The sequence below is a fragment of the Xiphophorus couchianus genome, chromosome 5, assembly GCF_001444195.1.
Source record: "Xiphophorus couchianus chromosome 5, X_couchianus-1.0, whole genome shotgun sequence".
NCBI classification, from domain to species: Eukaryota; Metazoa; Chordata; class Actinopteri; order Cyprinodontiformes; family Poeciliidae; genus Xiphophorus; species Xiphophorus couchianus.
This window is the reverse complement of record NC_040232.1, coordinates 8,648,979-8,664,970: the sequence shown is the minus strand read 5'-3', so window position 1 is coordinate 8,664,970 and position 15,992 is coordinate 8,648,979. Positions and strand designations below refer to the sequence as shown.

General features: G+C 37.3%; 1 protein-coding gene across 1 annotated transcript; it reads right to left on the bottom strand.

The window, feature by feature from the left end:
- Nucleotides 1-72: 72 nt before the first annotated feature.
- Nucleotides 73-5,138, bottom strand: commd1 (copper metabolism (Murr1) domain containing 1). Its single transcript, XM_028018367.1, has 3 exons — nucleotides 4,908-5,138; nucleotides 2,867-3,157; nucleotides 73-535 (listed from the first exon to the last, which is right to left on the bottom strand). Exons 1-3 carry the CDS (start codon nucleotides 5,136-5,138, stop codon nucleotides 428-430), a joined length of 630 nt encoding a protein of 209 aa, XP_027874168.1. The 3' UTR covers nucleotides 73-427.
- Nucleotides 5,139-15,992: the final 10,854 nt, after the last annotated feature.

Below are 15,992 nucleotides of genomic sequence, written 5' to 3'. Positions count from 1 at the left end.
TCAGCAACACAGATTCTTCTCCAAGAAATGATACACCTCCCACAAAAGCAAGGAGCAGACCTACAACCTGACTGGACAATTACATTTTTATTTTAAAAAGTTATTTGCATTTAGACAGAAAACATCTAAATTACATGATATTATGTTAAGTGTTACATTTGCTTCTTTCAATATTACAACATATCAAGCTGGTTAACAAATTCAAAGCAGATGCATTTCTGGCAATAAAAAAAAGCGATTGTGGAACCGCAGCAGCATAGTTTATATGAAGCTGGAGCCGTTGCTCTATTGTGCCGTTACTTACAGGTAATCTTCCAATGAAGAAAATCATTTCTCTCCGGCTGATATAAAACCACTTTTCTGACCAGAAAATACAGCTGGACTTGCTCAAAGGTCCAGTAACTTAGAGTGACAAACTTTCTAGGTTTTATGTACGGTGAACTATTCTGTCTATGCTCTCCTGGATGTCAGCCATCTTCTTTAGCACCTGGTCCACCTTGGTCTCATCAACCTCCAGACACAAAAACTCAGAGTCCTGATGGGAAACAAGAAAAAAGGAGGAAGGAAGAACAGTAATTTTACTATAGAAAACATATTATTATAATACTCCCTTGCAGAAAGCTGTGGTATATCTGTTCATCAGTGGATAAGTTACATATCAGCCTCAGCCCCATGACAGAGCTACATCTGTCTACCTTCATATCAGATTGATGAAACAAAACAAGCAGACATGCAATAGCGTGCAATTGCGCACATTTGTTTCTGTCACAAATGTGCGCAAAGTTTTGCGGAGAAAAAACTATTTTCTAATTGCAGTGCTTCCATCAAATTAGAAATGCAATTAAAAATCACACGTAAATAAATTTGTTCACGAAGTAAGTAATTAAAAACAAAAACACGCCATCATCCTCCTATCACTTCCTCTTGTCTTCTTTTTCATGTTTTGCACCAGTGGCAACATCAGGTTGTTGATCATGTCACTCTTGTGACTTGTGTGTGAAAAAAGAGTTTCCATTGCCGTTTTGCAAGAAAAACCAATTCCAATGAAAAAGCTCCTCATCTTACCACAAAGACATTAAATCAAAAAACTTTTTCTGTATTTTTTAAATTTGGCATGTTTCCATTAAGCAAATTCATTTTAGAAAAGTCAAATTGTGTAATCATATGGTCAACGGAAACGCAGCTGCTGTTATAAAATAGGATGTATGATAAAATATATTAAAATTATATGGTTTATTTTAGTTATTATGTACAGAGCTCCCTGTGGTTAATGGGGGAAGAAAATTCTTTTGTGCAATAAGCAAATACACCCTGGTCTATTTTGTATACAGCCACAAATGTCTATTTAAAATTTCAAATATATACACATTTAAAAAGCCTCAGTGAAAACTATGCTCTTAAGTTTTTAGTGCAAAAAACGGATTGAAATTTGATTTATTTTACACATAGGTTTGTGGTGCATTTCCAAAAGAACATACATTATTACACTGATCAAAAGTTTTGCAAGGGAACGCAAAAGAAAAAAAAATTCTCCATGTCCCTAAGGGAGCTCCGTAATTATGAACAAAGCCCATAATACTGCTAAATTAATGTACAAATTACAGGCAAAAATAATCCGTATTACCTTATTGAAAATGTATTTATTTATATGTCATAGTGCTGTAATACAACAAAGATTAGGAAAATGGTAAAATACTTATATCCAGGTAAATAAAACCGCACGATAAGTATTCCATGTTCAGCTGGTGACATCTCCATGTAAAAACCAGAGGAAAACATGACCTCTGTTGGTCATTTACGATAACGAACATGAGTAATTTATAAATCCTGACTTTAGATTAATGTTGTGGATTTCCTTTGAGGGGAGATTTTTGTCTTGGAGAGCCTCTGAAGCTGCTTTCTGTGAAATTGAGAAACAAATGTAGTTTCGTCATGGGGCTGAGGCTTATTAAAATTGACATGTAATCTGATCACATTCAGATCCAGGCCTCCAGCCATGATAAAATCTGTCTTCTAATCCAGCTCATAGCCAGTCTGTCAGCTGTGTTTACTGTAATTCATTCTGTCTAAAACCAGGAATGTTCCCTGTGTTTCACCCATGTCAGTAGCCCAAATGTATCACAATAAAGTTAGCAACCAGGTCACATAAATATGCAGATTTTTGGGTAATCTTTGTGTTAAACACAAGTTATTTTAGTTGAGATTTTAGATCAAACTTGATCTAGAAACAACACATCTATTGTTGAAATAATTCATTGAATTAGTTATGATCAATTGATTACTGAAGTAATTATCAACTAATTTAGTAACTGATTAACTGTGAACAGGAGTATAGAGACTCAAAAAAGGCAATTTGCTGAAAGAATAGCAACCTCAGAGCAGTAACTAAGTCAAAACTGTACAAAAATTATAAAAAAAGTACTAGTTTCATTAGCAGATTATTTTACTTATAACAAAATATTTTCCCCATGTTTTGAGTGAAATAATCTGCCAATGGAATTAGTAGTATTTCATCAATATTAAGGAATTATTGACTTAAATAATAAGTCAATAATTTCATTGACTTATTATTATCTCATAATAATAAGTCGATTATTATTGTGAGATCATATATCTTGTTGAAAAGTTACTTGCAAGTCAGTTTTCTCTTATTTCAAATGTAATAAGATATTTGCAGTAGAAACTAGACCAAAAATACTTGGTAAGATTCAATGTTTTTGCAGTGAAATAATTATTGATATTGACTGATATGAAATGCCTGTATTGTAATGTGTTTTCAGATATATTCCCCAGCCCTCAGACAAATATAAATAAATATTCCTCATAGTTTCTGCGGATATGTGCGTAAAACTGGAGTGATGCTAACCTGTCCAGCTCTGCCAAGCTCCAGCTCCATCAGAGCGACTGGCCCTCTGTGGTCAGCGTTCCCATAACGGTCACCAGTTTGGAGGTCCACTCTCCAGGAGAGGCCCCTGAGGGTGGGCTCCCAGCGATGCTGAGCCAACAGGCTCTCCCTTACCCGTACTCGCTGGCTCTTCCAGAAGCGAGAGAGAGCGGTGGCCTGCTCAGCACTCAGCCCGCTGCCACCGTGCCTCTTGGTCTGAGCTGTGAGGAAGGCCTCCAGCTGGGCGTGGTCCATGTCTGCCGTGGCAATGGACTTCAGAGCAAAGAGAGCAAAACGAGGATCAGAATGAGTGTTTGGATTCTGCAACTTCACTGTTCATTTCTGTTCAGCCTTTCTGGCACATTCAAGCTGAAGAACTCCCTATGCAATATTTACTTGACCACATATTACTAAAGTAATTTCAAAATACTTTAGTCATATAAACCAAGGCATTCAATTGTTTTCTAAAAAGAAATAAAATCATTTGAATGTCCTGATGAACCAATTACAGAAGCCAAGAGTGGACATTTTCCGCAGATACTATTTCGCAATGGTTTTTTAAAGATAATGAGCTAATTTCTCGATTGTTTTTTCGAAATAACAAGTTAATTTCCCATTTTTCCCGTTAATTTTCTCGAAATAAGTTAATTTCCCGATTGTTTTCTTGAGATAATGAGCTTATATCCTCTTTTTCACATATACATTTTCCCAATAATTTTCTTAAGATAACGTGTTAATTTTCTGATGGTTTTCTCAAACACACACACACATGTTTAAGACACACCAATCATCTCATGATTCTCGAGATTAACTTGTTATCTCGAGAACGCCATCGAGAAATTAGCTTGTTATTTTGAGAAAACAATCGGAGAATTAACTCGTTATCTTGAGTAAACCATAGGGGAAAAATCCTGTAATCAGAGAATGTAAGAAAATGTAGTTTATTTTTAAGATCAAATCTCTACAAAAAGTCAAAGTTTATTGTGGCTTTTCCAATTGCATCCTAACTAAAATCACCTTTCTAAGAAGACTGCTACAAGAAAAAGATCAAATTCTTCTTTTTTTATGTGGTTCTTTAAATTGTTTACATGAAATATAGTAGAGCTGCAAAATTGATCAATAGACAATTGTTATCTAAATGACTTATATTTCAAGATTTATGTATGCAAATTCTGCATTTAAACCACATTTTTTGCCAATTGGACAGACAAACATCATTTCAAGAAACATCCTCATCATTTAAAAAGAATCCCAAATTTGGAATAGTTTGCCACCAGTAATGAAATTACTATTAATATATAGTAGTTTTACAGGTTAAACTCTTGATTGCATTGAAGCCATATTTTACAGTCAGTTTTAAATATATTTACTTCTATTATTAGCTTGATGGTTAATTTCTAAAGTTCTATCCAGGAGATGCAACTTTATTTTAAGTCTTGTCTCTGTTTAAACATTTTTTAAATGAAACAAAACATTAGAAAAAAGAAAAAAGTTTCTGAGATCTTGCCACCCCCTTTGTATATTTTAAATGACTAACACGTGTGTGTGTGTCACTTTGTTTATGTTTCTCATCAGTTCTTTTGCTCTTAATGAGAAAAGAAATTACATGCTAAAATTAAATAAAGGTAAACTTGAGCTCTGACAGATGTTAAGGCAAAACTGTTGCTGTAATGTTTAAATTAGCAGGCAATCCTGCCCTCTGTTGACAACCATTAATAAAGGAAGCAAGGGTACGTAAATAACTTCATTATTTGTTGTTAATTTACAAATATTATCTAAAACGTTTACCATTCATTTTAAGCTAGCTTTAAAGAGGGCGCAGTAAAATCGTACTACAGTCAATGGCTAAAAGCCAAGACTAATGTTGAGCCTGAATCAAATAATTTATTATCTTAGCATTAATATTAAGAGTTTTTCTAACATTAAAAGACTCTTGGCTACCTTTAATAGTAATGACAATGCATAGATACTTGTTTTGGGCTGTTCGTTTGTATCTGCAGACAGGAAAACATGTTTCTCTTACCTTTATGAGCCCTTTCATTTTTTCGAACAAAACTTTGAATTCCTCCTGCGGCATTTCCGGATACAGCTCATTTTTCAGCAACTCCTCCGTAATTTCGCTTTTATTATAATACACCATCTGAGCTATTCCACTCAGTAAACCGCTCAAAGGTTTTGCTACTTCCACGTCCGCCATGTTTACGTGCGGGTCACATGAGTGTGTGAAGGCCACACGTGTCAAATACAGATGCATGGCATTGTGGGAGTTGTAGTTATTGCATATCAGATTGACTAATAGAGTGTGAAGATAATAATATTCTATACTTGAGTTTAGAGTAGCACTACTTCAACATGTTTTTACTTAAATAAAGGTAAAAAGTAGCCGTCCAAGAAATTACTCAAGAGTTAAAAAGTATTTTGTGAAATGGCTCCATAAATACAGAGAAATTGATAATAACATCCATCCATCCATTTTCTTACACGCTTGTCCCTAGTGGGGTCGGCAGGGGTGCTGGTGCCTATCTCCAGCTAACGTTCCGGGCGAGAGGCGGGGTTCACCCTGGACAGGTCGCAGGGCATCACTGGACACACAACCATGCACACACACTCACATTTAGAGAGACCAATTAATCGGACAGTCATATTTTTGGACTGTGGGACGAAGCCGGAGTGCCCGGAGAGAACCCATGCATGCACAGGGAGAACATGCAAACTCCGTGCAGAAAGACCCCGGGCCAGGAATCAAATTGCTGCAAGGCAACAGCTCTACCAACTGTGCCACTGTGCAGCCCCTGATAATAATATCTGATCATTTAATATTTAATTGTATCGTAATAAAATAGAGACTGCACATTATCAGTTCAGCTTTACTGTTATTTTAAGTTGATTTATTTTTCAAAACACATTAGAAAAAATTGGAAAGTGGAGGAAAATTCTGTTTTGATTTTGCAATTTCACAACTTTCTTTAAGTAAATGGCTTACTGTCAGGTTTGACACCTATTAAAGACAAGTTGAACAACACAGAAAAGACAAGAGAGTTAGATTCTTTTGATCTCGTGAGGAGAACGGACAGAGATGTGTTTACAGTTACAAATCTCCAACCGCTCTGAAACACATTTGTCCGCTCCTCTCTTTTTATTACTTTCAGAGTCCCTATCACAGAGAGCACTGCAACTCTAAAGGGGTGGGGACAGAACATTTAGTTGCAGTGCTAATGACAATCACTAACTAAACACGTTATCTTGCATTAGAACACAGAGTAAAAACAGAACAGGTCGTATATCTTCAAGGCGACGATTCGTCAGCTATCTAACCGTTTAAGGGAAGAAGAAGTCCTTGTGAGCAATGAACCCCGTGAGCTCGGTTATCACTGCTTCTCTTCAGGGAGGCCTTCTTGTGCAGACGGAGATAAAGTAGATCAAAACATACAGAAACATTCTTTATGTTGAAGGAAAAGAAAACAATCAAGGAACATCAAATATGAAACACTATTGTTATAAAGGAAACAACAAATATATGATAATATATACATTTCACCTAACACTTACAGTTAAATAAGGGACTTGAAAGATAATAAATGTGGTTAAAACTATAAAAGAAATTTTGACAGAAAAGTGGATCTGACTGGTGGTTTTGCTGAAGGCAGAACATCTCTGTTTCTATAGAGATCACAGTTGATCTGCACAGCTCTGGATTCTGACCAGTAAATAAAATGTACTTAGTTAAGAAATATCAAAATGACAAGAAATTCATGATTTACATTTAAATTAAATCCAAGCTGAACGTTTAAGTAAGATCTGTGGACTTATATTTGCGTAAATGAATCAAATATAAAGAAAAAGTTATTTTACAAAACTTTATTGTACATTTTTAAATAAGCAATTTATGAATAAACTTACATTTTTTAAAAGACAGATCAAAAGACACAGGTCGATGGAGAGTGAAGAATTTTAATAAATTAATGACACACTTAAATAATTATTACATAAGTTATTTATTGTCATTTGACACTGTTCACTCTCCATAAGAGTCAGGACATACTGGAGCAGCAGTTTGATATGAAGCTTTGAAAACATAAAAAGCAAGTTTATCCCTCATATAGTTTTAAAAACTATGAATATAGTTATATATGTGCAAATACATGTTTACTGTTTTTCTAAATTAGTTTGTTCTTTTGAAACTTTGAAAATATTTGAAAAAAAAATCTTCAGTCCTACATTATGAAAAATAAATATAAAATTTTGCTGTTTCTCTGAATTATTCTAAAAATATTTTAGGGATAGATTATATATAAAAAAAACATGTAGTACTATTAACGTGTTTTATAAGATATTTAGATTCCTACTGTTTCTTTGCAGTTGAGCAGGTTTTACAGGTTTATTTTTTACCCTGTGTTTGGACTAGAAAAAGTTAAATCTGGCAACAGAATAGCGCCATTGTTGTTATTAGTGAGCGTGATGCGCATGCGCCGTGCTGGATAGAAATATGACGCAGTTTCTACGTGAGTGTTTTTTTTAAAAAAGATGTGGCTAGCACCTGGCAGCTCACAGACACGAAACTGTCGGTCTGATATTCATGAACTTTGGGACCTGGATTAAAAATGATATTTTCTGATCCCAAGACGCGGAATCCGAAGTGGACGCCCAGCCTTATGACTGAAACTGGATCCGATTGAAATCGTGTCAGTGTTCATCGAGGCCTAGTTTGGCGACTTGTACTTGGCCTACGAGTAGGCTGCAGCATGGCAAGTAGGCCGCAGGAGCGCCATGTTTGAAATCGCTACGTTGGTTATTCGGTAAGTTATTTTTCGCAGCCCCGGCTCCAGACGAGTTTAACAGGGGGGCATCGACTTATTTTGGGTGGGCAAAATGAATCTACGTAGCAATAATGACATTACTCAAGTAAAACAAAAAGGTACCCTGCGGTAAAACTACTCTTATAAGTACCTTTCCAAAAACGTTACTCAAGTTAATGTAACAAGTACTACCCACTTTTGAACATAGACAACAACAACAGTAGTCTATAGGCTAACATGCTGTATAGATATAGCATACGTAGACGCCCCATGGAGCGGGTCGGCCATTGCTGCAATACGTCACAGCGTCCGCCATATTGAACGTGGCTTATCTGCCAGAAAGCTAATAACAATTAAATTGACCGAACTTTACAAAGTGCCGTTCTACAAAGCCTTTTAAGTTAATACCCGTCACTGACGCATTATGTCTCACACACTAATATATCTGGTAATCAAAGAAAGCACTAAAGACAGCGTTCCTAACTTTTGATGTGGTTATTTAATTGGTTTGAGGGATTTCTGAATAAAGAGCACAATGTTTTTATTTGATAGTAATGATTGATAAATAGTTTTTATATTGACTTTGATGAACATACACACTTGTACAGTGTTTTATTCAATAACATATTTACATGATTTCATAATTTAATGTATATTTAATGTTTCGAGATATGAAGAAAAAAATAATTTCTTTTTATTTTTAGATATTTTATTGTAAAGACAAACTTTGATAAATCAGTCACTGTCAAACATTTGCTACATATTTTTTCTTACTTTTTTTTCCCCAGAAAAATATATTTATTACAGTATGATATGTCAACTCTGTTATGGACAGCAAAGATAGGGTGGAAACAAAGCTAACAGAGTAAATAATTTTTTATTTCATTACATAAACTGTCTTAATCCACTATTACTTCGGTTTGAGATATTTCTTTTAAAATATTCACAAAAAGTGAAAGAATAAAAGTGTGCAATAAAACACAAATTTATTTATATTATATTGAGAACACTGGTCACAGATGGGGATTGAATCTGCTGCTTAAACTGGGAGAAGTCCAATGAGTTCTGAGATGTCCTGGTACACAGGCTAAAGCATTCATTAGAAACTTCCTGTTTTCATTAGAAAACACAGCATGAAAACGTTAGCTATGCTAAGAAAATAATAATCAGTGGTTACTTCGGGCCAATCTAGCTTCATAGGAAATATTTCTCTGTTGTTTAGAAGCTAGTTTCTGGCTACAAAGTCAAGTAATTCTGCTTGTAAAAATTGTTTTCTTTTATTCTTACCTGTGAAAGGTAATGCCAATTAATCCAGTTTGTATTTTAAAACGGTTGAAACAAGTCTACTGCCACATACAAGATGGACTCAGCGCTCAATGAGGTGTCTATATATTCATGTATTAGATAGCTAGTCATCTTTAGCAAACATTACCTGTATCCAGGGGCGCCATATAGGAGGAAAAGTTCCAAGGGTACCGGTCCAACAGGGGGCCCTCCACAATTATTATTATTATCTTTTTTTTTTGGTCATAGAAATAAAAAGAAAATGGGGCCTTGTCAATTACAAAATTAATTATATTGTGTTTTCTAAAATTGTTTTTAGCAGTAAAAATTAAATGTTACCCTCCCAGGCCAAAAAGTTCATATTTGCCCTGAACACCCCCCTGGATCTGCATGAAATGGTTGTTCCTGCTTGGAGCGCTTGACCGTGACGGTGATCAGCAGCAGTCAGTAGAAAACAAGAACGACTGTTCTTGTTCTGTTCTATGCTGCTAAGAAAAATGATAAAATCAGGTTTTCAAAATAAATAAAAATAGAGGAAGGGAGAGAGAGCAAAAGGCAAGAGTGTCGATTTATAACCCAGTTTTTCTCCAAGAGAGGAGGGTAGACTGTGTGAGATTATCAACCATTTAGCATAGTTAGCTTAGCTACAGGCTACTGTTTGCCTCCTTTTCACTAGCATTTAATGAATTAAGAAAAGAAATGATCAACATATTCATATATTGAGTTTGTCCCTGTACCTTTTGCCACTTAACAACAGATGAGTCAGTCAGCAGCAGCTCTAACCCACGTCCCTCCTGACCCGTCCTCTCCTGAGTGAAATTAAAGCTGCAGTATGTAACTTTTATAAAACAATTTTTGAAAATATTTGTTAAAACTGTCATTGTGTTGTGACAGTATGGCATGAGAGATAATCTGTGAAAAATCTATTTCCTCTGCCTTCTCCCAGTACTATCTAGAAACAGCTAATCAGAGACAGGAGAGTTTTAGTGCTGTCAATCACAATCTCATGTGGCTGCTCATCCCTATGCTGTAGCTAGCGCAGCCTGTTGTGAATGCTTAGTCTAGTTAGCATATCTGCTAATGACAGCAAATAAACATTTTTCCTGTAATGATCAGTTGTTTCTCCACCATTAGCACATTTAGCAGCAGTGAGTGAATGAGGTTGATTGACGGCACTAAGACCCTCCTACTGGTTCTGATTGGTTGTTTTGGTCAGAATGTTGCATTACATTAGCCAGTAATAGCAGCTCAGGGAGCAGGTGGAGGAGATTGATTGTTTTCACAGATTATCTGTCTCATAACAAACTGTCACCACATGGTGACAGCTTTAACAAATATGGAGAAAACATAATTTTATTAAAGTTATATACTGCAACTTGAATAAAATGCAACTACATTGTACTTTTTGAGAAGTCTGGATTGCTTCATGTATATTTTGCATGTTGCCAATGACTGTTGCTCATGGGGAGAGACATTTCAGTAAACTAAAACTAATAGAAAAAATTTAAGCAACCTACTTGCACACTGTATGTGGACTGTAAGTAAAAGTCATGAGCGGTAAATATTGTGCTAGTTATCAATATTGGACAAAAGAAAGCAAGGCAGTTGTAAGCCTTTAAAATTGTGACGCATTTTATAGGTCAGATAGACTCAAAAAATTGTAACAGCAGCTGAGTGGGGGGGCCTAAATTAATTTTTTGTCATGGGGCCCAATATTCTTGGCAGCGCCCCTGCCTATATCCAGCAGCATTACTGAACTCGGTCTGTTAGTTTGGGGGGGGGAAATGTGCAAAGTTCTTTGCGTTTTGCTGGTTTGCTGCCATGATTCTAACACACACCCGAGTAGCTCTGCACAGCAACAGCAGGTCTACTTTGCTGTTGCAAAGGTGTGTTAGCACTCATGTTGCGTTTAAAAGCAGTTCAGAAAAACGGGTTATGACGTGTTAACAACAGATTAAACAGTTTTAACTGCTGAAAAAAGTGACAGGAGGCACAGATATAGGAAGTGCAGGCGCTCCTATTGTATCAAACCGATATAGGAATAACAGAGAGTTGGCCACTTTAAGGTGGTAAGAACAAACAGCTTCCAGTTCAGGGAGGGCACAGTTGACTCTGTGGGCGGGCAACGCCCATCCTGCCGGGCCTGATTTTTCAGATACCTTATTCTAAGTTTTTTATCTTTTTACACCGATTACGTTAGTGAAGCCTTTTTTTGTGTGTGTCTAAACATAGCAGCACACAAGGAGAGACTCGACCACGGCCTCTCAGCGGCGGTTTGTCAGGCTGCTGGCGTCCCTGAAACATCTGAGGAGATGTAATGGCACCTGGAGCTAACAGTTGATTGATTATGGATATACTACAATCAAGCTGAGAATCGCTAGCAGTTGATTGTTTATGGATATACTACAATCAAGCTGAGGATCGCTAGCAGTTGATCAATTATGGATATACTACAATCAAGCTGAGGATCCCTTCAATCAAGCTGAGGATCCCTTCAATGAAGCTGAGGATCGCTTCCGTCAAGCTGAGGAATCGCTACAAGGTGCCTGGCGGATCCGCCCAACCCATCAAAGGTTGGTTAAGTCAAAGAACTGTTCCAATGGCGGGTCCAGAAGACATCTCAGGGTAGGAGCTGTTGCGAGTTTTGCTACGCTGCTGATGCTAATGCTGTTTGTTGAAGGCCAACGCTAGGCCTGGTTTGGTTTGATTCTCTGCTGAGAGTCAATGAACTGAGAAGGATTCTGATGTTGTAAGTCCTTCTGTCTTTGCTGTGGTCTTGTGACCTATGGAGGTCTAGGTGTAACTAGAATCTGAAGTCAGTTCAGTAAAAAGAAGGATGGGTGCCATCCTTGGCAAATACAGTTTAGAGGTTGTAGGAAGTGATTCATCTTAGACTTTGTAAATACCACTATACCTACTTATTAGTACTATTATAATGTGGCTATGTTGACATTATAGCTGCATTAGGATAATTATCTTTCCAATGAATATCAAATTCGTTTTTGGGTGAAGATGAGGTCTTTATATTTCAACATAAATATTTTTTTATATTTTTGTACCTACTTAATATTTAGTTTGAAATTTAGGGTCCATACTTCAATAATTCAATAAGTCAAACAAATTTACGCTCCGTTTAAACGTGAAAACCAATAAATTTTTGCGCCGAAACAATGCGTGGCATCGTGCAATTTCGTCATGCGATTTCATTTCTTCTGGACGACAACAAAGAGATCTGCTGGAGCTGACTTAATTTTTTCTGGATCTGCTGGAGCTGCAGGCCGGAGGTCACAGAGGTAATGTTCACACTGTAATCCACCATCTCTTATTTGCAGGTTTTCAGCTGAACTCCATGTTTTCCTTCTGGAGAAGATGGACTGGGACTTGTCCTTCAGTATTTGTTTGTTTTTAACCCATTTTCTCTCCTAGACTAAGCAACTGGCAGACTTTTTGTTGCAAATAACAATTTCTTTCTCATAGGTAAAGCACCAAAGCAGCTTCTACTACAACTAACTCTCTTTTCTCTAATAGAAACACTCCTGGAGCAGCTCTTTTTCTTTTTCTCTCTCTTTATTCTGTCCTTTCAAATCCCCCGGGGGTAGTGACAGATGGCCTTTCATACAGAGCCAACTTCTGGTTTTGCTGGAGGGTTCTTCCTGTAAAGGGAAGTTTATCCTCTCCACTGTCACTACATGCATCCTAAATATGAGGCATTGATTTAGCTTACTTAACTGTTAACCAATTTAAATAATTGGTGAGGTGTTAGCCTTTTTGTTTTTTAAAGTCTTCCTGTTAAAGGGAAGTTTTTCCTCTCCACAGTCACCACTTGCATCCTCAGTAGGAGGCCTTGCTCATTTTACCTTTAATGAAATTAAATAATTGGTGCAGTGTTTTTTTTTTGGAAAGTCTTCCTGTTAAAGGGAAGTCTTTCCTCTCCACTGTCACCAGATCGGATCCTCAGTATGAGTCATTGTTTTAGCTTAACTTTTAACCAATTTAAGTAGTTGGTCCAGTGTTAACCTTATTTTGGAAAGTCTTCCTGTTAAAGGGAAGTTTTCCCATTGTTGTTACCATGTGGGTCCTCAATAGGAGGCATTGCTTAAGCTTATTTATAATGGAATATACGTAATTGGTGCAGTATTCAACTTTTTGGAAGTCTTCCTGTTAAAGCGAAGTTTTTCTTCTCCACTGTGACCACATGTATCCTCAACATGAGATATTGCTTAAGCTTTCATAACTTTTAACGAATGTTTGATAACCGTTTTTCTTTTCTTTTGGAAAGTCTTCTTGTTAAAGGGAAGCTTTTTCTTTCTACTGTCACTACATGCATTTTTGAGGTATTGCCCAAGCTTACTTGTGTATCTTGGATTTAAATTGGTGCAGTGTGAACTTCTTTTGGAAAGTCTTCTTGTTAAAGGGAAGTTTTTCCTCTCCACTGTCACCGGATGGGATCCTCAGTACGAGTCATTGCTTTAACTTAACTTTTAAAGAAATTGCTGCAGTGTTAACCTTATTTTGGAAAATCTTCCTGTTAAAGGGAAGTCTTCTGGAAAGTCTTGTTACCACATGGATCCTTAGTAGGAGGCATTGCTTAAACTTACTTGGTTACGTGTTCACTTTTTAAAATTTATTTATATATATATATATATATATATATATATATATATATATATATATTTGGAACGTCTTCCTGTTAAAGGGAAGTTTTTTCTATCCACATCAGCATACATCTTCAGTATGAGTGTCTGCTTCAGCTTACATAACTTCTAATCAAAGTTTGATAACTGCAGTTTATCTTCCTGTTAAAAGGAAGTTTTTTTCTTTTGGGGGAGTTTTCCTGCTGGGAATTTTTTTCACTCCACTGTCACCACATGCATCCTCAGTGTCTGTGGTGGTGGATGATAGTTTTGAGCTCGTGGTTGAGAATCTAAGGCATTGTCAACACCACATGGTATATGGACCGGGAAGCTATGGTATTTGGACCAGGAAGATTTGGACATGGTATTCGGACATGGTATATGGACTGGGAAGATATAGAAGCCGATCAACAGTTTTTGTTGAGATGGAATGACGACTCTGAAGACACCAGATGGCCTCAGACTGTGAAAGGCAGGAGCATGAATCCAACGCCAGGAAATGTAGTTTGCTACTTCCGGTAACCAATCCTAAAGGTTACAAAGTCATCGGATGAGTTCAAGGAATTTGGTAACAAATGAGTACAATGAATGGGACAATCCATTATATGCACAATGGTACATGCAAGAAAAACACGGTAGCGTATTTGAAATGTGGTTCTGAACTTGGTTACAAAAAAGTAAAAGTGTGAAAGCAAGCCAGACCAAAGTGTAAAAGGCTTGGGTTACCCTTCAGTCGGGTGAGTGTGAAAACAAACGGGTATCAAAGGGATAGGGTTACCCTTCAATCAGGTTTGTGTGAGAACGAACCCTGCCTATGGGTAAGGGGTTAGTGTTGCCCTTCGGTCGGGTTTGTGTGAGAACGAACCCTGCCGACGGGTAACGGGTTAGCGATGCCCTTCGGCGGGGTTTGTGTGAGAACGAAGCCTGCCGACGGGTAAGGGGTTAGCGATGCCCTTCGGTCGGGTTTGTGTGAGAACGAACCCTGCCGACGGATAAGGGGTTAGCGCTGCCTTCGGCGGGGTTTGTGTGAGAACGAAGCCTGCCGATGGGCAAGGGGTTAGCGTTGCCCTTCGGTTGGGTGAGGTATTAATTTCGATTAATACTGCAGTATCAATTTTGGGTGGGTCACCTCAACTGACCCAGCCAAGTCCCGACTGTTCCCGTCAATGACTGAAGGAAAAGGCCTTCATCGTCCATCAGCAGGGGAATAGGGGATTACCTCAGTGACCCTGTCATCGGGCTCAGAAGTTTTCCTCAAGAAATGCTGCAGGTATTTTGCTGTTATTTAAGAGGTCTTTTGAGTTTTTGAAAAGTGATGATTTCAGAGTTGTTAAAGGGTTTGGCCTTAAACTTGCAGCCATGTTGTCTTTCTGTCCTGTTGTCTTCAGGAATCCTCCTGATCATCTGGTTTTTCATCTCGGATTTCGCCCTTCATCGGACCCCCATTGACCAACGGAAAAGGCCCTCATCTCCCCAACAACGACTGAAGAGGCCTCATCGCCGCCCCCCTCTCGCTCCTCTGCTGGTGGATGACGTTAATTACCCTACCATCGGTCTCGGTACTCTTCCGAAATGCTGCAGGTATTTTGCTGTTTGATATTTACAAGTGTGAGTTTTTAAAAAGTGACTACTCATTGAGTTGTTAAAGGGTTAAACCTGCACCCAACCTGTTCTCCTGTCCTGTTGTCTTTGAGGAACCCTCCTGGATCATTGCTCCAACAACAACGGAAAAGAACCTCATCGCCACCCTGCTGATGGATGACCTTAGCGACCCTGCCATCGGGTTCAGCAGTCTTCCTCAAGAAATGTTGCAGGTATTTTGCTGTTAAGTGATATTTGCGTGTTTTTAAAAAGTGAAAATTTCATTCTGAGTAAAGGATTGACCTTAAACCTGCACCTGTCTTGTTGTCCTTCAGGAAACCTACTGAATCATCTTGTTTTTGTCTCGGATTTCGCCCTTCATTGGCCCACGGAGTAAAATGCTGAACTTAAGACATTTATCAAAATGACTTCAGTTTATCTTTTTTTTCCTCTCTCTCTTTCTACCAAAAACTGGATAATTCTTCAGTCTGGTACTTTGGCCTCATCTAGTCATTTTTAATAAAAAAAAAAAAAAAAGACTTCATAAATATTTTTTTTATTAGTATAATTATTTTAGATAATTGAATGTCTTCCAATTTCAGTGTTAAATGTTAGAATTTAATGTTTATTGATTTTTGAGAATGTTTTCCTGCATCATTTTAGCATTGCCATGGTTATGGCATTGATTATGGAAAGGCTTAGACTGATTTATTGTGATTTGTCTGTATTTATGCTGCTGTTTGTCATTTTCTGTTTCTACTACATTATTTATTTCAACTGTTTTTGTTTTCTCAGTTATTTTTCTTTCCACAG